At 44.0% G+C, this 25,245-nt stretch overlaps 1 protein-coding gene across 1 annotated transcript in view; it reads left to right on the top strand.

Moving 5' to 3' along the window:
* RAB11FIP4 (RAB11 family interacting protein 4) overlaps positions 1-25,245 on the top strand; it is a 68,315-nt gene that overhangs the window by 15,716 nt on the left and 27,354 nt on the right. The window contains exons 2-3 of the mRNA XM_030208380.1: positions 10,658-10,866; positions 21,446-21,637. Of these exons, the coding sequence (XP_030064240.1) occupies positions 10,658-10,866; positions 21,446-21,637 (401 nt within the window). The remainder of the gene's footprint in view (positions 1-10,657; positions 10,867-21,445; positions 21,638-25,245) is intronic.

Consider the following 25,245-nt stretch of genomic DNA (forward strand, 5'->3'; position numbering starts at 1 on the left):
ATGAAAAATTCAATAAAGAAATAATTAATAAAAAAAGGTTTGGATGGCTTCCTAAAGATAAAATCCATAGACCATTATTAAAATAGACTTGGAGAAAATCATTGGTGAGGCCCCACCTGGAGTATTGTGTTCAGTTTTGGAGGCCGTATCTTGCTAAGAATGTAAAAAGAATTGAAGCGGTGCAAAGAAAAGCTACGAGAATGGTATGGGATTTGCGTTACAAGACGTATGAGGAGAGACTTGCTGACCTGGACATGTATACCATGGAGGAAAGGAGAAACAGGGGTGATATGATACAGACGTTCAAATATTTGAAAGGTATTAATCCGCAAACGAACCTTTTCAGGAGATGCGAAGGCGGTAGAACGAGAGGACATGAAATGAGATTGAAGGGGGGCAGACTCAAGAAAAATGTCAGGAAGTATTTTTTCACGGAGAGAGTGGTGGATGCTTGGAATGCCTTCCCGCGGGAGGTGGTGGAAATGAAAACGGTAATGGAATTCAAACATGCATGGGATAAACATAAAGGAATCCTGTTCAGAAGGAATGGATCCTAAGGAGCTTAGCCGAGATTGGGTGGCAGAGCCGGTGGCGGTAGGCGGGGATGGTGCTGGGCAGACTTATACGGTCTGTGCCAGAGCCGGTGGTGGGAGGCGGGACTGGTGGTTGGGAGGCGGGGATAGTGCTGGGCAGACTTATACGGTCTGTGCCAGAGCCGGTGGTGGGAGGCGGGGCTGGTGGTTGGGAGGCGGGGCTAGTGCTGGGCAGACTTATACGTTCTGTGCCCTGAAAAGGACAGGTACAAATCAAGGTAAGGTATACACAAAAAGTAGCACATATGAGTTTATCTTGTTGGGCAGACTGGATGGACCGTGCAGGTCTTTTTCTGCTGTCATCTACTATGTTAGGATAAGCAGCATAAAATGTATTGTACTGTTTTGGGATCTTGCCAGGCACTTGTAACCTGGTTTGGCCACTGTCGGAAACAGGATGCTGAGCTTCATGGACCTTTGGTCTGTCCCAGTATGGCAACAATTATATACTTATGTAAACGTGGGAGCACTTACCACCTTCTATTTATTGCTCCTGTGTTAATTCTGCATTAACCACTTGGCACGCGCTAATACAAACACACTAGCTGGTTAACCTTCCATGCCCATTCCCCGCCTAGCACACGCCCACTCCCACAAACCTTTTTTTTTTTTTTTAATGTACGATTAGCACACTAACAGGGAGATTACCACAAAATGCTTTACTTTTAAACAATTTTATTGGAACAATTCCAATTTTATTGGAATTCAAACGTGCGTGGGATAAACGCAAAGGAATCCTGTTTAGAAGGAATGGTTCCGCGGAATCTTAGTGGAGATTGGGTGGCAACACCGGTAATTGGGAAACAAAACGGGAGCTGGGCAGACTTCTACAGTCTATGCCCTGATCGTGACTGAATAGATAGGGATGGGCTGGAGTGTAAATTTTAAGGGGCTTCGACGTTAGCTCCAGAACTTAGTACAAGAACAGTGCTGGGCAGACTTCTACGGTCTGTGCCCTGAGAAAGGCAAGGACAAATCAAACTCGGGTATACATATAATGTATCACATACCATGTAAATGAGTTTAACTTATCGGCAGACTGGGTGGCCCATTCAGGTCTTTTTCTGCCGTCATTTACTATGTTACTATCAGGCTTATTTTCAAAAGAGAAGGGCGCCCATCTTTCGACACAAATCGGGAGATGGGCGTCCTTCTCTCAGGGTCGCCCAAATCGGCATAATCGAAAGCTGATTTTGGGTGTCCCCAACTGCTTCCCGTTGCGGGGACGACCAAAGTTCCCAGGGGCGTGTCGGAGGTGTATCGAAGGCGGGACTGGGGCGTGCCTAACAGATGGGCATCCTTGAGCGATAATGGAAAAAAGAAGGGCGTCCCTGAGGAGCACTTGGGTGACTTTACTTGGTCCATCTTTTTCTTACGACCAAGCCTCAAAAAGGTGCCCGAACTGACCAGATGACCACCGGAGGGAATCGGGGATGACCTCCCCTGACTCCCCCAGTGGTCACTAACCCCCTCCCACCCTGAAAAAAACAACTTTAAAAACTTTTTTTGCCAGCCTGAAATGTCATATGCAGGTCCCTTGGGGGGGGGGGGGGGAGGTATGTGTGTGTCAGCAGAGGCATAGCGAAGGCATGCATGTCCTTCTTTCAAACATTTTGGACGTCCTGAACTGCCCCCCCCCCTCCCCACAGGGATGGCCAAATTTCAAGGGAGTGGAGTGGTCTAGTGGTTAGAGCACTGGTCTTGCAATCCAGAGGTGGCCGGTTCAAATCCCACTGCTGCTACTTTGGATCCAAAATCCAAATAAATAAAGGGGATGACAGAGGCATAGCAAAGGCATGGACATCCTTCTCACAAAAACATCCACATTTTGGACATCCTCAACTGCCGTCTCAGGGACAGAGGCATAGAGAAGGACGTCCTTCACCCATACTCTTAAAAAAAAAAAAGAAAGACGTCCCTGACGCGCACTTGGACGTTTTTACCTGGACTTGTGTTTTTCTAAGGTTGTAGACATTAATTTATTTAAGGTTGTAGACGACTATTATACATGCAGATTGTCTGCATGTATGAAGCTGTCTTTGGCATGCGCAGAGCAGCCACGATGCTTGGCAGCTCTGCACTGGCTTCCCCTCCTTAGGAAGGAAATCGTGTGCAAATGAGCTAACAGCGAGTAGCTCATTTGCATGCGATGTCCTTCATGCATGCCCATTCCTTTCCAAATTGGTAAGGGAAGGGCTTTTACCGTTCAGTTAGTGCATCTGGCTGAAGGTAAGGGAGCTATGTACCTGGGAGCAATTTGTGAAGTCCACTGCAGTGCCCCCTAGGGTGCCCGGTTGGTGTCCTGGCATGTCAGGGGGACCAGTGCACTACGAATTCTGGCTCCTCCCACGACCAAATGGCTTGGATTTGGTCATTTCTGAGATGGGCGTCCTTGCTTTCCATTATCGCTGAAAATCAGAAACGACCAAGTCCTGAGGACGACCGTCTGTGCTGGGGACGACCATCTCTAAGGTTGACCTAAATTTGCTGATTTGGGCGTCCCCGACCGTATTATCGAAATGAAAGATGGACGCCCATCTTGTTTCGATAATACGGGTTTCCCCACCCCTTGCTGGAGCCATCCTGCGAGGACGTCCCCAGGAAAACTTAGGCGTCCCTTTCGATTATGCCCCTCCACGTTACTCTTTGGGGTTCTGCATGGAATGTTGTTACTAATTGGGATTCCGGAATCTTGTAACTTTAGGATTCTAGAATCTTCAGACCTTTTAGTACAGGAACAGTGCTGGGCAGACTTCTACGGTCTGTGCCCTGAGAAAGGCAAGGACAAATCAAACTGGGGTATACATATAAAGTAATGAGTTTATTTTGTTGGGCAGACTGGATGGACCGTACAGGTCTTTATCTGCCGTCATTTACTATGTTACTATGTGAGTAAACATTAAGTATAATATATTACACTCAGAGTACACAATGAAAATATTTACTGTTATTATTAACATAGAAGATAAGAAACATAGTGAAACTCACCAATTTAGCTATTTTTAACCTCCCTCCCTCCCCCCCCCCACCCCAAACCAAATAAAACGGTCACGTTTAGCCTGGTTTCTTATGGCTTCCGGTGATCAAAAATAAAAAGTAGAGCATCATGAGAGATGTGACAATTCCTACCTGACAAATTATGAAGTGTTCGAGAGAAGACTCCTCATCGCAAAATGCTGTAATGTGTTTTGCAGTAAACCTTTCTTTCCCCACATTAAGCGCATATTAGTGCTTAATGCAGATTAGTAAAAGGGTCCCTTAATGTCTCAGATTTACTGTCACTTCCTTCCTTAATACTTGCGTAGTGTCGAAGAGAGCTTCCTTCTAGACTCATGGAAATGCTAGCGGTAAATTGAGAGCCTGAGATCGTACTCCACACGCCCTGGCTTAGGAGTGAAGTTCATCCGTGTCATGGTATCTGCAAAGCCGACTCATTTGGAGATCATAAGATGTAGGATATACTGTCGATTTATATATAGGTGTGCTTGGAATTTTTAAACAAGACGACCAGTGGTGCGCAATGCAGTTGGGGTAACTTGTATATCTGTCTGCCACATTTTCTTACATTATTTGATAGTTGAAAAGCTTTTCTTTCTCCATATATTGTACAGATCAGTCACTTAAGGCTACTGCGTATGTAGCGCACGCCAAATCGACACTGCCTCCTGGTTAGTGCGCCCACCTGGTGGCAATTTTGAAGTTGGCACGCGCGCTGTTTCCCGTGATTAAAAAATATTTTTCTATTATAAAAAAATATATATATCTTTATTGACTCAGAGCAATTTACAAGCTGTCTATCGGCAACCGTTTTCGCTACTATAAGTTCGAACTACAGAACATCAACTACTGGGAACATGAACATTTGGATATAAAAAAAAAAAAAACGGTCACCAACCCACCCTTAAGTATTTCACATTATTCTATTTTCTACCACAGGGGGCGTTCCCAGCAGTAATCGGCTGCGTGGCCACATTGGCGCACGCTGCATGAGTACAGCAAGTACGGTGCGTGACCTTTTACCACTAGGTCAATGGGTGGTGGTAAGGGCTCAGGCAGTAAATAGCCGCATGCTACTTTTAATTTTAGCATGGCCATTTACTGCCCCTATTAGGTTATCAATAGAAATCAAACAAAATAAAACATGGAAAAGAAAATAAGATGATACCTTTTTTATTGGACATAACTTAATATATTTCTTGATTAGCTTTCGAAGGTTGCCCTTCTTCCTCAGATCGGAAATAAGCAAATGTGCTAGCTGACAGTGCATATAAGTGGAAACATTCAAGCATTACTATGACAGTAAAATAGATACCATTGGAGATTCTACATGGAATGTTGCTATTCCACTAGCGAAACCACTCAAAATCTCCTAAATATAGGAATCTTTGGTAAATTCAACTTGTCAATACACCAAACCAAAGACAAAGAACTGATGATATACACCCTATATACCTATAGGAATTCTTCTATATTTTGTATTAATTTTCTATACTTGTAAAATAACATAAGCCCAAACATCTGAAGATTCAAAAGCATGAATATACTCTAGAATATGTTTGGGAATCCTCAGAAGACACCACTTCCGGCACATTCAATAATGATTATTTTTAGCCTAGTGGCATAGCGTCTCCTCATCGGACAATCCCTTAGGTAACTATTTTATAGTGCTTTTGCAAACACACGCTGCAAAAAGTGCTCAAAGCTACATGTGCTCGCTGCTACAAGTGCTCTAAATCAAAATCAAAAACTGTTTAAAAGGACTTATCTTAAGTTCCTCTCCGTGTCAAATACTGTTGGAGTCCTTCTTTGGCTTTCCCTAAATGAACGCCCGACACCGCGGGTTTCAACATTTTCGTCAGGGACTCGGGTTAACACTCGCCCATCTTCCCTTCACAACAGTCTGTACTTCCGGACATCAATAATTCTTCCAGATGCACTCGATTGTTCTTCATAGGCGCTTTTTAAAGGCTGCACGATGCTGTCTCGTTATCATGACGTCACTGTATCAACAAAAATACAACCTTGGTAATAGTTTTTTATCAAGGCCTGGTGGAAACCCCAGAAGTAACATAAAATAAGTAAATGAATTCCTATAGGTATATAGGGTGTATATCATCAGTTCTTTGTCTTTGGTTTGGTGTATTGGCTATTCCACTAGCAACATTCCATGTAGAAGGCTGCGCAGGCTTCTGTTTCTGTGAGTCTGACGTCCTGCACGTACGTGCAGGACGTCAGACTCACAGAAGCAGAAGCCTGCGCGGCCACATTGGTGATCTAAAAGGGCCAACTTCTACATGGAATGTTGCTAGTAGAATAGCAACATTCCATTTAGAATCTATAGAAATCAAACAACATAAAACATGGAAAAGAAAATAAGATGATACCTTTTTTATTGGACATAACTTAATACATTTCTTGATTAGCTTTCGAAGGTTGCCCTTCTTCCTCAGATCGGCAACCTTCGAAAGCTAATCAAGAAATGTATTAAGTTATGTCCAATAAAAAAGGTATCATCTTATTTTCTTTTCCATGTTTTATTTTGTTTGATTTCTATTGATAACCTTAAGAGTGGACTAACACGGCTATCACACTCCTGCCCTTATTAAAAAGAGCCTTTTTTCCTAGCTATGGTTAAAAAAAAAAAAAAAAAGGTCCGGCGCACACCAAAAACTACTACTACTAGTATAAATCATTTCTACAGCGCTACCAGTCGTACGCAGCAGGGACTGGTGGTTGGGAGGCAAGGATAGTGCTGGGCAGACTTATACGGTCTGTGCCAGAGCCGGTGGTGGGAGGCGGGGCTGGTGTTTGGGAGGCGGGGATAGTGCTGGGCAGACTTATACGGTCTATGCCCTGAAAAGGACAGGTACAAATCAAGGTAAGGTATACACAAAAAATAGCACATATGAGTTTATCTTGTTGGGCAGACTGGATGGACCATGCAGGTCTTTTTCTGCTGTCATCTACTATGTTACTGTGTTAACTATGTTCACAATTGAACATGAAGAAAAGACAGTCCCTGCTCAAAAGAGCTTACAATCTAAATCAGGACAGACAGACAGGACAAATAAGGGATAAGGGCAGGACAGACAGATAGGACACATAGGGAAAAGGGACTATTGAAGAGAGGAAGACAAGATAAAGGTTACGAGCAGGTGACAAGTTAGGAATTTAAAGCAGCATCAAACAGGTAGGCCTTTAGCCCGGATTTGAAGGTGGCCAGGGATGGAGCTTGACGTAATGGCTCAGGAAGTCTATTCCAGGCATAAGGTGCGGCGAGATAAAAGAAACGGAGTCCGGAGTTAGCGATGGAGGAGAAGGGTGCAATTAGGAGAGATTTGCCTAGTGAACGGAGTTCCTGGGAAGGAGTGTAGGGAGAGATGAGGGTGGAGAGGTAGTGAGGGGCAGCAGAGTGAATGCACTTATAGGTCAATAAGAGGAGCTTGAACTGTATACGGAAACGGATAGGGAGCCAGTGAAGTGACTTCAGAAGAGGGCTGATATGGGCATAACGACCTTCCCATACTACCGCAGGACACTTTTTACTATGGCTTAGTAAAAGGATCCCTTAGGGATTAATTCTATAAAGTAGCACTAACATTTATGGACCAATTCCACACGTAAATGTTTACAATACTAACAAATGTAACCTTTGCCCTTTCATGCCAATATTGTGCCTGAGCGCTCTTCTGTAACAATGAGCGTATCTTTGATTGCGGGCAGTGGTGTGCTGGTAAACTTTTAACAACGGGCTCTTCAGGCATAGCCAGCTCTACAATTTGGGGGGGGGGCAGAGGTGGACTGGGGGGGTAATGCATTCCTCTTTCTCCCTCCCCCCTTCCTGGGGCAGGCGCGCTAGGCATACCTTTGCTGGCAGGGATGCTGAGCCCCACCAGCCAAATAGATGGCCTGCCACCACTCCCCACTGTTTATTTCTGGCTCTGAACAGCATTCTGGGACTTGCACGAGAAGTCCCGGCATGCTGCTCAGAGCCGGAAAGAGAGAGGCTGAAACATGACTCATGTTGGGTCTGGGATGTTTATGAATACAGCTTTAGACTTTTGAAACATCATCTTAGTGTTTCTTCACTGTGTGTGTCTTTCTGACTGCGAAGGCTTTTGTCCTGTATTGACGTTGACAGTTGTAGAATTGCCCTCCATATACTGACTCTGCTACAGGGATGCTGTTCATGTATCTTTTACCTTTTCTTTCCACCGTATTATCGAAACGAAAGATGGACGCCCATCTTGTTTTGCTAATATGGGTTTCCCCACCCCTTGCTGGAGCCGTCCTGCGAGGACGTCCCCAGGAAAACTTGGGCGTCCCTTTCGATTATGCCCCTCCACGTTACTCTTTGGGGTTCTACATGGAATGTTGCTACTAATTGGGATTCCGGAATCTTGTAACTTTAGGATTCCAGAATCTTCAGAACTTTTAGTACAGGAACAGTGCTGGGCAGACTTCTACGGTCTGTGCCCTGAGAATGGCATGGACAAATCAAACTGGGGTATACATATAAAGTATCACTATATCAATTTGTCTTTCTTCTGGGACAAAAGAATTCCTGTGCGCTAGTAAATTATCACGTGAAAGTTAAAAGAGCTCATGCTTTCTCTCACTATTGCCTCTCCTAAAAGAGCCTAGAGGGCTGCCATCTTTAGATCTGGAACGTGCAGTCCATTAACATTCATTATTCAGTGTTCTTTGATTCAACATTTGTATAAGAAGGACCGCTGAATTAGCACTTTACTACCACTTCACAAACCTAGAGATGTAGAGGAAGGTTCGCTTTGTAAGCATTATCCACAGAAGGGTTAATATGACAGTATTCAGATGCATGGATTCATTTTGAGCTGTCATTTACTCAGTTTTAAGTGTATTTTGTTCATCCCTATAGACTGCACAATTGTATTCACACTTCCTTGCCAAAACTGACCATATTATTTTTCTGTACTGTAAAGATCCATAGGGAATAAGGACATATATCATTACAGTGTAGATGGACTATAGTTTCTGTTTCCTAGTCATGTTTATCTGACTGGTAAAAATGACAGGTAAGAGCAGGATAATGATGTACAAGATCATTCCAGAGAGAAATTTATTCCCAGACAAATGTAATTATGAAAGAAAAAAAAAAAAACTAAGGAATGTTCTAGAAAGTTTAATTGAGAACATAACAAAAAATAAAGTTTTTAAGGGGGGGGGGGTGGGAGAGAGATGTTATAAACTTAGGCTACAGTTAAGATGTGTTATTTTACTGTTAATCCCAGTTATTAGTAACTGGGTCTCATTACATAAAATGGGACCCGTGCTAAAATTGCTTGAGTTAGTAGTAAACGAACACGTCTCACGCTCCAAACCGGCTCATCTCGGTCCCCGACCCAGATCACAGGGAAAACGTATTTATCTCAAATGCTCTATTCTTTTTTGCACTCAGCTCACCATTCACCAGTCGGGACTGTCAGCCCGTCAGGAAGCAGGGCAGGCTGGAAGTAGCAGATGAGGGGGGAAACAGTGGTACTGGCTTGAGCACCTGTTGTCATGTGTCTGTACGTCATATGTCTGCAGCCATGTTCCATTTATCATTAGGTTTGATGTTATGAAGAGACTAGGAACTCTAAGGGGGGGGGGGGAATGAAGGGAGGAATTGGAATAGATGGGGGACGTTATGGCTGCCATGATAAGTGAAGGGAAAAACAAAAACCAATTGTGGTCTCTGGCACTACAAAAGGAACCAAATTGGGCAGACTAAATGCTTTTCAACCCAGACACCAATGTCCAGAGTTCATCCCAGAGTTAGAAGATAACATTTTAAACATGAAAGTTGCTTGTTACGTGTTATAGAGTTAGACTAAAAGCTACTACTACTACTACTTAACATTTCTAGAGCGCTACCAGGGTTACGCAGCGCTGTACAATTTAACAAAGAGAGACAGTCCCTGCTGAAAGAGCTTACAATCTAATAGACAAGTGAACGGTCGGTCCGATAGGGGCAGTCAAATTGGGGCAGTCTGGATTCACTGAACGGTAAGGGTTAGGTGCCGAACGCAGCATTGAAGAGGTGGGCTTTAAGCAAAGACTTGAAGACGGGCAGGGAGGGGGCTTGGCGTAAGGGCTCAGGAAGGTTGTTCCAAGCATAGGGTGAGGCAGAATGAGCGAAGCCTGGAGTTGGCGGTGGTGGAGAAGGGTACTGAGAGGAGGGATTTATCCTGTGAACGGAGGTTACGGGCGGGAACGTAAGGGGAGATGAGGGTAGAAAGATAGTGAGGGGCAGCAGACTGAGTGCATTTGTAGGTAAGAAGGAGAAGCTTGAATTGAATGCGGTATCTGATCGGAAGCCAGTGAAGTGATCTAAGGAGAGGGGTGATATGAGTATATCGGTTCTGGCGGAATATAAGACGTGCAGCAGAGTTCTGAACGGACTGAAGGGGGGATAGGTGGTTAAGTGGGAGGCCAGTGAGGAGTAGGTTGCAGTAGTCCAGGCGAGAGGTAATGAGAGCGTGGACGAGAGTTCGGGTGGTGTGTTCAGAGAGGAAAGGGCGAATTTTGCTGATGTTAGAGGAAGAAGCTCTGCTTTAAGACTGGGGCATATACAAATAGATGTTTAATGCATGTCTGCTCTTCTGACCTAGAATTTTTTTTTTTTAAATGAGACCTGCTCAACACAAACCATGCTGTCCCTTGCAAGAATCCTAATTATAGGCAGCAAGGGGCGATCTTGCTCTTTTAACACAAATAACCTAAGCACAGTCAACCATGGTACTCTGCTTCTGAAAACCTTTTTTCTTTGTCAGTTAGATCCTTAAATGTCTCTGTAGAGACATTTTGTGAATTCATTTTGCTTTATGCTTAAGTAGAAAAATTATTCTCTTCAGGATGACATTTGACTGTATGTAAAAGATAGCAAAATGTCATGATTAAGAGTAGGCTGGGGTAAATTATTTAATCGCATCAATTTCACTTACTTATACAGCTTGTAGGACTTGCCAAGCAGTATGGAACAGTCTGTGATCTCTCTGTCTTCAGTACTTTGTGTTTAGGTTGGAAATATCTTTCTTTTGCAGGCTAGTGAGGTCACAGACAGTGAAAGTGGCTATAGTGAGCCTGAGCTTTTCCCGGATGAGGACAACATGACCCTGGCTCAGCAAGAGATCCATCAAGAGTCGGACATGGACAGCGCCATTGAGAGGGCGCAGAGCTCCGAAGCCTCGGACGTGTGTAGAATTAATGAGAAAGAAAGGGCACTCGGAGAACTTTTTCTGCCCGGAGACAAGTGAGTAATGGTTGCTGATCCTTATTTTCCTACCTAATGAAGAGACCATCCTCAGCGTAGTGATTATCTGTGAAATCTAATCAGTTTTGTTGACGCTTGTCTAGAGAAACACGGCATTGGATTATAGTTTCGTTTCTTGAGCCAAAGGAGCCTTTAAGCAGTGACCACTCCTTCACCCTTAGGCGCAGATTGTAACCTCATTGTGCCCATTAGAGATGTGCATTCATTAGCATCCATTCAGTTTGTTAGCAAGCCTTACAAACGTTTAGTGCCTGCTGAATAGATTTAACATGCATTAACTTGTGAATTGATAAGTGTTAAGCCAATTAGTGCATGTTAAAAACAAATTCTGAAATGAATCCAAAAATCAGAAAAAAAAGCCCTTATGAATTAACATTTTTGCCCTGTGCCCATCCTCCACATTCATTTCAAATGTATGAGCAGCAAAAGGGGTCATTTGTGTTCAGACTGCTGGGGTAAAGGAACTTCGGACCAGATAACGCTGCATACCATGCACCTAATTCAAATAAAAATGTGGATATGGTGAATTCAATCCAAACTGGGTTAATTTACATACGCCTTTGTCTTTGCCTCTTGAACCTTGACTGTGCACCACACCATATAATCTTGCAGTATTTCTTGTATTTGCTCCACTGGCCAATAATTACAATATTGAATCTGATCACTTTTGGAGATTGATTGATTGATTTTGTGACATTTATATCCCACATTATCCCAAACACGTTTGATTTCAATGTGGCTTACAATAAACAGTATAGGATGCATAAGAAAGTAATTTGTTGTAAGAATCCAATATTACGATACAGTATTATAAACCTACTGGAATAGCTATGGATGTTTAACATTTTAGAAAATCTATTATGAATGAGAAATGGTACATGAAGCAAAGAGAAAGTTAATGGTAAATAGAGTAATAACCATTTCAGGCAATAATTAGTTGTTTGAGATATGGTTGTTCTTTGTGAGGGTTTCTTTGAATAGGAACGATTTGAGGATTTTGCGGAGTCTAGTATATCAAACATATAAATGGCGAGTGACCGTACTCACTCGCAAATGCGCAGTAGAGTCTTCCCTCTCTGTCCCGCCCCCGCGTCAATACGTGATGATGGGGGGCGGGACAGAGAGGGAAACTGCGCAAAGCCGCCGACGTCGCTACCGCTCCCCCCCCCCCCCCCCCCGATGTCGCCACAGCCACCCCCCCTCCACCCGGCCCTAGCTCTCTCTTCGGTATTGAACTTACATCAGCGAAACACAGCACGCAAAACAGCTGAGCTCCCGTCGCCCTTTCTTCCCTGCCTGTGTCCCGCCCTCGCCGACGTTATGTCACATGAGGGCGGGACACAGGCAGAGAAGGAAGGCCGATGGGAGCTCAGCTGATCTGTGTGCTGCCTGCGTTTCGCCAATGTAAGTTCAATACCGAAGAGAGGGCCGGGTGCAGGGGTGGTGGCGGCGACTCCGGGGGGGGGGCAGCGGCGAGGGGAGGGGGCCTTGCCAAAACCCCATACTAGCCTGTTTTAATGGGCTCAACGGCTAGTTCCTGTATATTGTGACTCTGGGCAAGTCACTTAACCCTCCATTGCCCCAGGTACAAATAAGTAACTGTATACAATATGTAAGCCGCATTGAGCCTGCCATGAGTGGGAAAGCGCGGGGTACAAATGTAACAATAAAATAAAAATATATTTCTTCTTTTGGGGTGGTAAGGAGTTCCACCATTTGGTTCCTTAGGTAAGTGAAGTCTGCAGAGTTAGTGGCAAAGCAAGAAATTAGGATGTAGACTTTCCTATTAGAAACACTTAGGGGGTAATTCAGTCCAGATCACCTAAAGTTAGGCGCTGGATGCTGCGCACTAAGCGTTAATTCTGTATTGGTAATTACATGTGTAATTATCATTATAAAATATGAGCATAAATTGGTATTGCCAAAATACAGGCACAGCCCCTTATACCATGTCTGCGACTGTTGCAGTTGCGTAAACATCAGTATTCTAGAACCTTAGGACATAAGTGCTGTCCACACCCATGACACATCCATGCCCCTCCCATGTCCACCCCTTCCCCACACAGCAGTTACTTCCTAAAGGATGTCCATGTCAAGGTTATAGAATTATGACTAAGCGCAATTACATGCATAACTGAAAATTAATGCCAATTAGCACTAATTAACTCCAATTATAATTGATTATTGGTAGTTACTGCCAATTATAGCCTAATTTGAAAGGTCAACTAAACGTATTTGATGGGTGTGGGAAACTCTAATCGCTAGATAACTACAATTATGATATGTCCCACTACTTGATGTGTATCTACCAAAATCATATAATCCTTACTTTCTGGAAGGAAAAGGCCTCAAAGAGCTCTTTGACGTATTATATTCAAACTAGTAAAAAAGCCCCGTTTCTGATGCAAATGAAACGGGGGCTAGCAGTGTTTTCTTCTGTGTGCATGTGGGAGTGTGTGTGTCCCTGCCCTCTGGCCTCTCTCCCCTCCCCCCTCTGAGTCCTTCACTGTTACAGAGCCAGCGATTTGATTTCGTGCTTTGCTGTGTTTTCCTTCACTGTTTGTGTTACAGAGAGAGCGAGGGCGGGGCAGACACTCATAGGGAAACCGGATATCTCGCCCCCTTCACACTTCCGGCTGGAGGCTTCATAGAACGTTGATGTTGCCTTTTATATAGAGAGATGAGCTAAACGGATCTTATTGATCCTCTCCATCATCGGCCAGAAAAACCTTCCTTGTCTTATGTAGTTTTCTATTTCAAATATTTCTATCGTTATTAATTGAAGATTCTTATGTGCTTGTATTTTAGCAATGCACAATCCTTCATAAGACATATGACTCTGATTGGCAGGTACAATATATCCAGCTGTTTAGGCTTATCTTCCGTCTTATCTTCCGCCTGGACCGATATACTCATATCACCCCTCTCCTCAAGTCACTTCACTGGCTTCCGATCAGGTACCGCATACAGTTCAAGCTTCTCCTACTAACCTACAAATGCACTCGATCTGCAGCCCCTCCTTACCTCTCTATACTCATCTCTCCTTACGTTCCTATCCGTAACCTCCGCTCTCTAGACAAATCCCTCCTTTCAGTACCCTTCTCCACCACCGCCAACACCAGGCTCCGCCCTTTCTGCCTCGCCTCACCTCAAGCGTGGAACAAAAACTCCCTGAGCACATACGCCAAGCCCCCTCCCTGCCATCTTCAAATCACTGCTCAAAGCCCACCTCTTCAATGTCGCCTTTGGCACCTAACCACCACACCTATACTCAGAAATCTAGACTACACCAACTTGACATTTTGTCCTTTAGATTGTAAGCTCACCTGAGCAGGGAAACGTCCTTCTTTGTTAAATTGTACAGCGCTGCGTAACCCTAGTAGTGCTCTAGAAATGTTAAGTAGTAGTAGAGTGTATTGTAAACCACTTAACTTTCAATTGTCCAATTTCTTGGTCGACGGCATCCAATTATAGTGCCTCTGTTTCTATATGTTTAGCATCACACTTTTCTAATTTGAGAGGTTACATGCGTAACTGGCACCATTCTATAACCTACATAGAAAGGAGTCTCCAATGTGTGCTTGATGTTCGGGATTTGCCAGGCACATGCATTCAGGAGCAGAGCTTACCACGGAATTCTTCTGCACATGTGCCAAGCACAGTCCTCCTGGCGAACTAATGCTTAACGCAATGAGACTGCCTATATTTGCATCATTTGAGCATTAAGGAGTTGTTCGGCGCTGTTCTGGTGGTATTTTTACGGCGCTGTTCGGAACAGTGCTGGAGTTTTGAGCATTGGTGCATAATGGCTAGATTCTATATAAGGTGCCTAAAAACATTGGCGCCAAAAAAGGTGCTATTCTATGAGCCTTGCTTAAACTTGGGTGCAGCCCCAATTACGTGCAAAGCCACACCCCCGATCTGCCCCAAAATGCCCATGACCCTCCCATTTCCACGCTCCTTTTTTGGGGCCGTGTGTAAAGGTTTGGCACATAGGTGCCAACGAAATCTAATGATTGCCAAGAATTACTTGTTAAACCCAAATTGGTACTAATTGGCTCATTATTCAATTACATTGCGTGTGCAAATTGGGCATGCAATTTTTGGCAACTTTTATAGAATTAGGAGGTAAGCACAAAAATGTGACCGCAAGATTATAGAATGATGGAGAGATAGAGGAGTGGCCTAATGGCTAGTGCAGCAAGTTGCGGACCTTGGGAACTGGATTCGATTCCCGCTGCTGCCTGACAATCCGTTGAGATCCTGGGGTTCAATTCTCTCTGCAGTTCCTTGTGACTCTGGGCAAAGTCTCTTAACCCTCCATTGCCCCAGCTACAACAGTAGTACAATATACCATTTAGATTGTAAGCCCACTAGGGACAGTCCCAGTACCTGTGAAATGAAACTATAAACCACTTAGGTCTAAGCAGTATATAAATGAATGAATGAAAGTTGGTTGTTAAAATTAACAATGGAGGAGTAGCCTAATAGTTAGTGCAGTAGCCTAAGAATCTGGGGAATAGGGTTTGATTCCCACTGCAACTCCTTGTGACTCTGAGCAAGTCACTTAATTATTTATTTATTTATTTTTAGCACGTTTATTTCCCACAGGTGTGCAGGCTCAAAGTGGCTTAATTGCCCCAGGTACATATAAATACCAGTATATACCAGGGGCGTATCTGCGTGGGGCCTCAGGGGCCTGGGCCCCCGCAGATTTTGCCCTGGACCCCCCTACCGCCATCAACCCTCCCCCGCTGCCGTTCTTACTTTTGCTGGCGGGGGACCCCAACCCCCGCCAGCCGAGGTCTACTTCCACCTGCCGCTGCCGTAAAAACTTCTTCTTCAGCCGGCGGGGGACCCCAAACCCCCGCCAGCCACCCCGCGGTGTTTAAAATTGATCTTCGGCCTCCATGGCCGTGCTGCTGTGATAGGCGCTGTTGAAATCCACTTCGGAGTCTGACGTCGTTGTACGTTGTACGTGCTGCGACATCAGACTCCGAAGTGGATTTCAACAGCGCCTATCACAGCAGCACGGCCACGGAGGCCGAAGATCAATTTTAAACACCGCGGGACGGCTGGCGGGGGTTTGGGGTCCCCCGCCGGCTGAAGAAGAAGTTTTTGCGGCAGGTGGAAGCAGACCTCGGCTGGCGGGGGTTGGGGTCCCCCGCCAGCAAAAGTAAGAACGGCAGCGGGGGAGGGTTGGCGGCGGGAGGGGGGTGGAGTCATTGGTGGCGGTGGCGGGGGGGGGGCTAAAATGTGCCCCCTCCCTCTGGCTCTGGCCCCCCCTACCGCTGGAGTCCAGATACGCCCCTGGTATATACTATGTAAACCTCTTTGAATGTAGTTGCAAAAACCACAGAAAGGCAGTGTATCAAGTCCCATTAACAAGATTCCATGCACAATCTCAAAGAGTAGCAACATTCCATGTAGAACCACAAAGAACAGCAAGATTCCAGAATCTCAAAGAATAGTGGAGGAAGTGCAGCGGACATTGATCCTGGGAACTGTGTTCAATTCCCGCTGCAGCTCCTTGTGACTCTGGCCAAGTCAACCCTCCATTGCCCCAGGTACAAAATAAGGACCTGTATATAATATGTAAAGTGCTTTATAACTACAGAAAAGCTGTATATCCAATCTCCTCCCATTTCCATTAAAAAAAAAAGTCACTTAGCCCTCCAGGTACAATATATAACATAGATTGGGAGGGACAGTGCAAAGTACCTGTAATAGAAATTGTAAACTGCATGGTCACCTCAGGGATCAATTGCGGTAGATCAAGTGCTATAAATTGGAGTGGAGGAGTGGCCTAGTGGTTAGGGTGGTGGACTTTGCTCCTGGGGAACTGAGTTCGATTCCCACCTCAGGCACAGGCAGCTCCTTGTGACTCTGGGCAAGTCACTTAACCCTCCATTGCCCCATGTAAGCTGCATTGAGCCTGCCATGAGTGGGAAAGCGCGGAGTACAAATGTAACAAAAATAAAATAGATACTATTGGAGATTCTACATGGAATGTTGCTATTCCACTAGCAACATTCCATGTAGAAGCAGGCTTCTGTTTCTGTGAGTCTGACGTCCTGCACGTATGTGCAGGATGTCAGACTCGCAGAAGCCTGCGCTGTGCGGCCACATTGGTGATCTGCAAGGGCCGACTTCTACATGGAATGTTGCTAGTGGAATAGCAACATTCCATGTAGAATCTCAAATAGTAGCAACAGTGGAGGAGTGGCCTAGTGGTTAGGGTGGTGGACTTTGGTCCTGGGGAACTGAGGAACTGAGTTCCATTCCCACTTCAGGCACAGGCAGCCCCCATGTAAGCCGCATTGAGCCTGCCATGAGTGGGAAAGCACGGGGTACATTACAAATGTAACAAAAAAAAAATTAAAATAAAATATTGTGTTGTGCTCTTTGTAAAGAAAAGATTGCCAAAAGTAAAAGATTTAATTAACAGAGAAGAAGCATAAAAATATTTTGGAGGGCGAGTAAGAAGGTGTCATGTTTTCAAAAGATTTAGGGATAAGCAGATCAGAGAAAGTGGATCAGAACACAATTGTTTATGCAAGTTTTGGTTCTTTTCACGCACCCAAAGCACATCACAGAAGGCTCTTCAATAATAAAGCTTTTAATTGCCATTTTTGTGTTATTTTCTTCTTTGTGTCAAGAGCTCTTGACTGAGTGCAGGCTGCACAGAGAAGCTGGGAAAGAAAAGACAGGATCTAATTAACATTAACAAAGAGATCTTTTTAATAATTCCCTGTAAGTGGAATCTCTTTTGAAGTATGAAACATGGGGCCCTTTTACTAAACCCTGGTAAAATTCCTAGTTACTGCAATTTAATCTGGCAATATATTGCATGGTAGCAGTAAATTTTAAACAGTAATCGGTGGGGGCGGGGGGGGAACCATCATTTTCTGATGCCGATTTGGCGTGAAAAGTGCCAGTTAGCATACGATGCATGGCCGCAGTTAACACGGCAGCATTTACCATCTCCTGTTTAGGGGGTGGTAACCGCTCCCACATTAACTGTGGATTAGTTAGTGGGCGGTAAGTGTAATGTGTTTGCTGGCTAATGCTTTCTTGTCCACTCTCCACCCGTGCCACCCCCCCCCCCCCGATACAAAAAGCTTAAATTTGGGCATGGTTTATAAAATAACGCTTACACGCTGGAGTTGTATGTAAATTTAGGTGCTGCCTTTACACAGGAACTACCGCAGTAGCCCAGTGCTACTTCCCACTCCTAGTGCGCCGTCATTTCTGGCACTACAAAAATGTATTTATTTTTGTAGCGCCAGAGTGTACCCAACCGTAATTGTGCAGTGCCGCATGCTGCCCAGTTACCACCGGGTTAACGCAGGAGCCCTTACCGCCACCTCAATGAGTGACAATAAGGGCTCCCCCTCCCCGAAATGGCCACGTGGCAAGTGCTTTACCTGCCCACTGCCATTTCCTGCAGGAAGTCAAGACTTCCCTTTTACCAGCTGCAGTAAAAGGGGGCCTCGGCACACATATATAAAACACTCGCCAATACCAGCGCCGGTCCCCTTTTGCCGCAGCTTGGTAGAAGGGGCTCTTAATACACAGTTTACCATTAAGTAACTGCTAAGTTACCACAAAGCAATTAATTCTTCCCGAGGGAAACATTTCGCAACCTTATACAATCTATGGTACTAAGTCACATGGACTACTGCAACGGAATCTATGCGGGATGTAAAGAACAAACTTTAAAGAAACTTCAGACCGCCCAGAACACGGCAGCCAGGCTTATCTTCGGAAAAACCCGATTTGATAGCGCAAAACCCCTCCGCGAAAAACTACGCTGGCTCCCAATCAAAGAACGTATTGCTTTCAAAATCTGCACAATGGTTCACAAAATTATCTACGGTGAAGCCCCGGGATACATGACAAACCTGATTGACCTACCAACCAGAAATACGTCAAAATCAACACGAACGTACCTAAACCTGCACTATCCAAGCTGCAAAGGACTCAAATCCAAATCGACCTACGCATCCAATTTTTTCTACATAAGCACACAATTGTGGAACGCACTTCCAAAAGCCTTGAAAATCATATACGACCACCTACACTTCCGGAGAACACTAAAAACTTGTTTAAAAAGGCATACCCTACCAACCCAACATAAAAGCCCAACCGCTGCAACACAACAAAACCAAATTACAGTATGGACACAACACAATTCTTCCGTGTACGACGCCCCTTTGTGGCTATGCCACATGATCCTTATCTTATCTCAACATCACTCTGTATTTGTTTACACCGGAGTCTGCAATCGCATCTCTGGCACTACGTAAGCCACATTGAGCCTGCAAATAGGTGGAAAAATGTGGGATACAAATGTAACAAATAATTTACCTCTGTGTTAGTAGTTACCACATGATTTACCGCGCATTAAGGACTAAATTCTGTATCGACGCCAAAACAAATGAGTGCTAAGCACTATTCTACAAACAGTGCTCCGAGTTGGGTGCCGCTTACAGAATAGCGTTTGGCGCTGGGATCCGCACTCAGTTTTGGGCACAAGGATTTACACCAACTGAAACCTGGTGTAAATTTTCATGCCTAAATTAGGCACAAGATCTGCCTAATTGTGTAACACAGGGAGCAAATTCCAGGAACGCCCATGACCAGTCCACAGCTACTTTTTGACCCTCATGCAAAAATTTACATGCACATCTTTATAGAATAATATGCATGTGCACGTAAGTATTAATTATTGCCAGTTCCCAATTATTGGCGCCAATTGGCTTGTTATGCAGTTAGTAAATTGGACACATGCCCAAATTCGTGCGTGCAAATTTTAGTGTCATACATAAAATTAGGGGGTAAACGCTAAATGCGGTATCGTAAAAGGACCCCATAATCAATGCCATTTGGGCAAAAGCTGAAACAAGCGTGATTACACCATAAGGGTCATATCTCAAGCACAGAAATAGAGGATATCAAAGCAACGAAGACCATTTAGTCCATTTCCCTGGCCAATCGCACAACCTAATCAATCTCCAGGTTTACCTTTTGTTTCTCTGCAACTAAAGGTCCTCTTTGCTTGTCCCATGACGTGATTAATTAATTAAAAATGCGGAGCGGCATTGTACAAAGGACGTACAATTGGTACTTGAGACATCTAGGTCAGGACATCTCAGGTTCTGCTAGTATCTTAGAACAGGATCTGCTGACATGGAGCCTGGTCTAAAAAGGAAAATGGAGAAATGGATGTTTATGTAACCCTGCTACATGTGGCAGGAATGTCCGATTTAGAAAAATGAATTTTTAAAATAGCCAGGAGCAAAACAGGAACACGACTGTCTCTGTCATTTTTAACAAACATAAATGGCTATTTTCCCCCAAAGCTGACCCACAGCCCAGTAGCCCTTGCCAGTTTTATTTTTTTTGTGGGGGAGGGGGAGAACAACCGCTGGGAGGTGACGTCCCCTAATCCAGTGGAGCACTTTTCCAACAACTAGACCCAGGTAGCAGGTCTAAATCCCCATATCCATCATTTTGGACATAGATTATTAACTGTTCATTTCTTTTCGGAGTACTCAAGAGCATCCTAGTGTTCCCTCCCCCCCCCCCCCCCCCCCCCTTTATTCTCTAATATTGGAGTTGTTCCCTCTTCCCTCACTGTCAATGTCTGTCTTATTTCACTCATAATGACATTATTATTGAAATTGTAAACCACCTAGGTGGTGCCTCTGACTGGCGGGTTAGCAAAATCTAATAAACTTGATGTTCATTCTCTTTCTGAAATGGGCTATAGAGGTTTATATCTTCCACCCTTCCACCCACACCCCTTGCCATATAGATGCTTTGTAAAATCTGAATTTAGATGTCTATACACTATGAATGTCTAAATGCCAGTTTATGGACATCTAAAACATACATATCCCTTCTAAAATAAGCATCGTATTATGTTAAATTACTTTCAGAAAGACTTTGTGGAGGAGTAGCCTAGTGGTTAGTGCAGTGGACTTTGATCCAGGGGAACTGGGTTCGATTCCCACTGCAGCTCCTTGTGACTGTGGGCAAGTCACTTAACCCTCCATTGCCCCTGGTACAAAATAAGTACCTGAATATATGTAAACCGCTTTGAATGTATTTGCAAAAAACCTCAGAAAGGTGGTATATCAAGTCCCATTTCCCTTTCCCCTTTACCAGTGCTCTGTCAAAGGTATAATCCTTCTGACAATAATTCCCATACGGTGAGATATACTAAGGGATGTTTCCTCAATTTGTAGGGAAAATGTTTCACAAACTGTATACCTGGCCATTAGAGTTTAGCTCTTCATGTCTGAGAATTACCTTTTAAATGCAAACCTAAAATTACTAAAAACCCAAGGTAGCTGTGACAGAAGGGTCATGGAGCCTCATCCCTGGTTCCAGATGAGCTGGACATCCAAAAAGCAAGAGGAAGCTAGTGATTCTAAAAGAAAAATTAAAAAAAAAAACAGCTTTATTCTGACTGACTGTGGGAGAGTGTACAACGCATAACCTGTTGTGAAATACACATCCTTTGCAAAACCTGTTGTCCTTTTTCTTTTAGGTCTGGTAGGCACAATGCGTCGTTAGCATCTGACTTTTCAACCCACTCTACAGCATCTCTGATCAGCAACGAGGAGCAGTTCGAGGACTACGGGGAAGGGCACGATGTGGATTTCACTCCTAGCAGCCCGTGTCCTGACGACGAACGCAGGACCCATGCCTTTTCTGATTTGGGATCATCGGTGTCCTCGAGGTAACGGCGTTAATGTTTTGAAGCCCAGAGACACTCTGGCGGAGTGCTTTGTCATACATCCCATCAGACCCCAGTTTCCTTTAGTCTCAGTGACACATTACCCTTGTTTTAATTTCAACACTCTTTACTCATTATCTGTGACATCTGGTTATCAATAGAAATCAAACAAAATAAAACATGGAAAAGAAAATAAGATGATACCTTTTTTATTGGACATAACTTAATACATTTCTTGATTAGCTTTCGAAGGTTGCCCTTCTTCCTCAGATCGGAAATAAGCAAAATCTTCCAAAAGTTTGTTCATTTGCTTTTTCATGCGGCTGTATGCGGTATCTTCCATCTTAAGTAGAGGAGTGTGGTAGCCGTGTTAGTCCACTCTTAAGGTTATCACTAGAAATCAAACAAAATAAAACATGGAAAAGAAAATAAGATGATACCTTTTTTATTGGACATAACTTAATACATTTCTTGATTAGCTTTCGAAGGTTGCCCTTCTTCCTCAGATCGGAAATAAGCAAAATGACATCTGGAAATTTCTAGAACCATTTCAGATTATTGTGACATATACAATTGTGATTGTATTGCAGACTTCCTAGTTTTAAAAGATCGGAAAGTAAGACGACCGGAATACTGCTTTCCATTTATATTGGTCTCTCACATCTGTTTGGGTCATGGATTTGATAGACCGCCTTTCTGTGGTACAACCAAAGTGGTTTACATGTATTGTATGTAGGTACTTTCTCTGTCCCTAGTGAGCTCACAATCTAAGCTTTTGTACCTGGGGTAGTGTAACATAGTAAATGAAATGACAGCAGATTTATTTATTTATATATTTATTTGTTGCATTTGTATCCCACATTTTCCCACCTTTTTGCAGGCTCAATGTGGCTTACATTGTGCCGGAGTGGCGATCGCCATTTCCGGAATGAGAAATACAAAGTAGTGTTATATTAAAGGTCATAAATGTTAAAGTGAATTATAAAGTAAGTTGGATAAACAGTTCATACCGGATTTGGCGAATGCCTTCACGGTATTATATAAGCCACATTGAGCCTGCAAATATGTGGGAAAATGTGGGATACAAATGTAACTAATAATAATAATGTTCGTTAGTGACAAATTGATTGAAGCAATCAGGTGTAGAGAATTCGGTTTTATCTGGTTCTGATAGAGTTTTGATGATGGGTCATTGATGATGGTTCATTATTGTATGTCTTCTTGAACAGGTTGGTCTTTAGTAACTTCCGGAAGGCTGTTAAGTCGTGCATTGTTTTTAAGGCCTTTGGTAGTGCATTCCACAGTTGCGTGCTGATGTAGGAGAAGCTGGATGCATATATTGATTTCTATTTAAGTCCTTTGCAACTGGGGTAGTGGAGGTTCAAGAATGTGCGTGCTGATCTTTTTGTGTTCCTGGTTGGTAAGATAAAGACATGAACGGTCCATCCAGTCTGCCCAACAAGATAAATTCATTTTACATGGTATGTGATACTTTTATACGTATACCCGAGTTTGATTTGTCCCTGCCTTTCTCAGGGCACAGACCGCAGAAGTCCGCCCAGCACTGTTCTTGCAGTAAAAGTTCTGAAGCTAACGTTGAAGCCCCTTAAAATTTACACTCCAGCCCATCCATATCTATTCAGTTACAATCAGAGCGTAGACCGTAGAAGTCTGCCCAGCACTGGTTTTGCTTCCCAGTTACCGGCTTTGCCACCCAATCTCTGCTAAGATTCTGTGGCTCCATTCCTTCTAAACAGGATTCCTTTGTGTTCATCCCACACATGTTTGAATTCCATTACTGTTTTCATCTCCACTACCTCCTGCGGGGGTGGGGGGGTGGGATTAATGGAGGGTTAAGTGGCTTGCCTAGGGTCACAAGGAGCTGCAGTTGGAATCTGAGCATAGCTCATACTGTCCAGACCTCACAGTATGGATTTTTTTTCCCCCTTTCCAATGCCAAATGGAGTTGCAGTCAGGTATAGTAGATATTTCCCTGCCTCCTTAAAGCTAGTTGTACTAAAACTCACTATTGCATTAGTGCTTTCTAATGTTATTAGTAAGCAGATCTCATCTGTGGTAAATAATCTGGTCTACATTTGTATCTGAAGCAATGAAGGGTGAATTTTTCTATTTAGCTCACACTTTTTTGTGTTGTAGCTCAAGATGAGTTACATTCAAGGCTCACAATCTGTTTGTCCCTGGAGGCTTACAATCTAAGGGGCCCTTTTACTAAGGCGTGTAAGCGCCTATGCGCGTCCAACGTGCATCAATTTATTTTTATTTTATTTGTTACATTTATATCCCACATTTTCCCACCTATTTGTAGGCTCATTGTGGCTTACATAGTACCGGAGAGGCGTTACAGATTCTGGTGTGAACAAATACAGGGTGATGTTGTGGTAAGATAAAGTTCATATGACACAGCCACACTAGGGAATCGTACAACGGAAGAGTTGTGTTATGTCCATTACGTACAGTGATACCTCGGTTTTCGTTGATAATCCGTCCGAAAACAATCAACGAAAACCGAGGCAATTATTTCCATATGAATCAATGTAAATCCAATGAGCAAGAGAACGCGTGGGTTGCCCTTTGTTTTCGCAAACTTAGCAGCGAAAACTGAGGCAACCAACGAAATCCGAGATAAATTTTTCACTGAAAAAATCAACGAAAACCGAAGCCCACGATAACTGAAGTCAACGAAAAACGAGGTTTCACTGTACTTTAGTTTTGTTGTGTTGCAGAGATCAGGCATTTATGTTGGATCGGTAGGGTATGCCTTTTTAAACAGGTTAGTTTTAAGTGTTTTCCAGAAGTTTAGGTGGTCGTTAGTAGTTTTAGAACTACCGCCCAGCTACCGCATACCCTGGGCGGTAATTCCATTTTTTACGCACATCCGTTTTTTCTACCATGTGGCGCTAACTGGGCGGTAATGGACAGTGTATGTGTGCTGACGATTACCGCCAGGTTAACGTTTGAGACCTTACCACTAAGTCAACGGGTAAAGTTCTCAGGCCCAAAATGGACACGCAGCAATTTTTTAAATTTGACTGCGCATCCATTTTTGCAGGCACGCTGAGAAATGGACCCCCGCGTGTCCAATACACGCGCCTACAACAGCGCAGGCCATTTTTTGGCGCACCTTAGTAAAAGGACCTCCAAGTCTGTACCTAAGGCAATGGAAGGTTTAAGTGACTTACCCAAAATCACAAGGAGCTCCAGTGGGAATTCAACTGGGCTTCCCTGAATTGGGTTGTCGAAGGACAAGGAGCATCAATCAGAAGCACAATTTGAACCCTGGCTTCCCTGGTTTCATGCACTGCAGGGGCGTAGCAAGACAACAGATTTTGGGTGGGCCTAGGCAAAAATTGGGTGGGCACCAAGTGTTCTCTCCCTCCCCCCCCCCCAAAAAAAATGATCTCAGCTGGCAGCAGGCATGCACTGAAAACTGAGCATGCGCAGGTGCCGGTGTCATGGAGAGTAGCATTTTCAGTACCATCAGGGGAAAATCTTCAGCTGGCGGAGCTTGGGATTCCCTCCAGTTACCACTAAATATGTGCTACTGTTGGGTGGGCCTGAGCCATAAATGGGTGGGCCCTGGCCCACCCAAG

This window comes from Microcaecilia unicolor, chromosome 6, assembly GCF_901765095.1.
Source record: "Microcaecilia unicolor chromosome 6, aMicUni1.1, whole genome shotgun sequence".
In the NCBI taxonomy this organism is placed as follows: domain Eukaryota; kingdom Metazoa; phylum Chordata; class Amphibia; order Gymnophiona; family Siphonopidae; genus Microcaecilia; species Microcaecilia unicolor.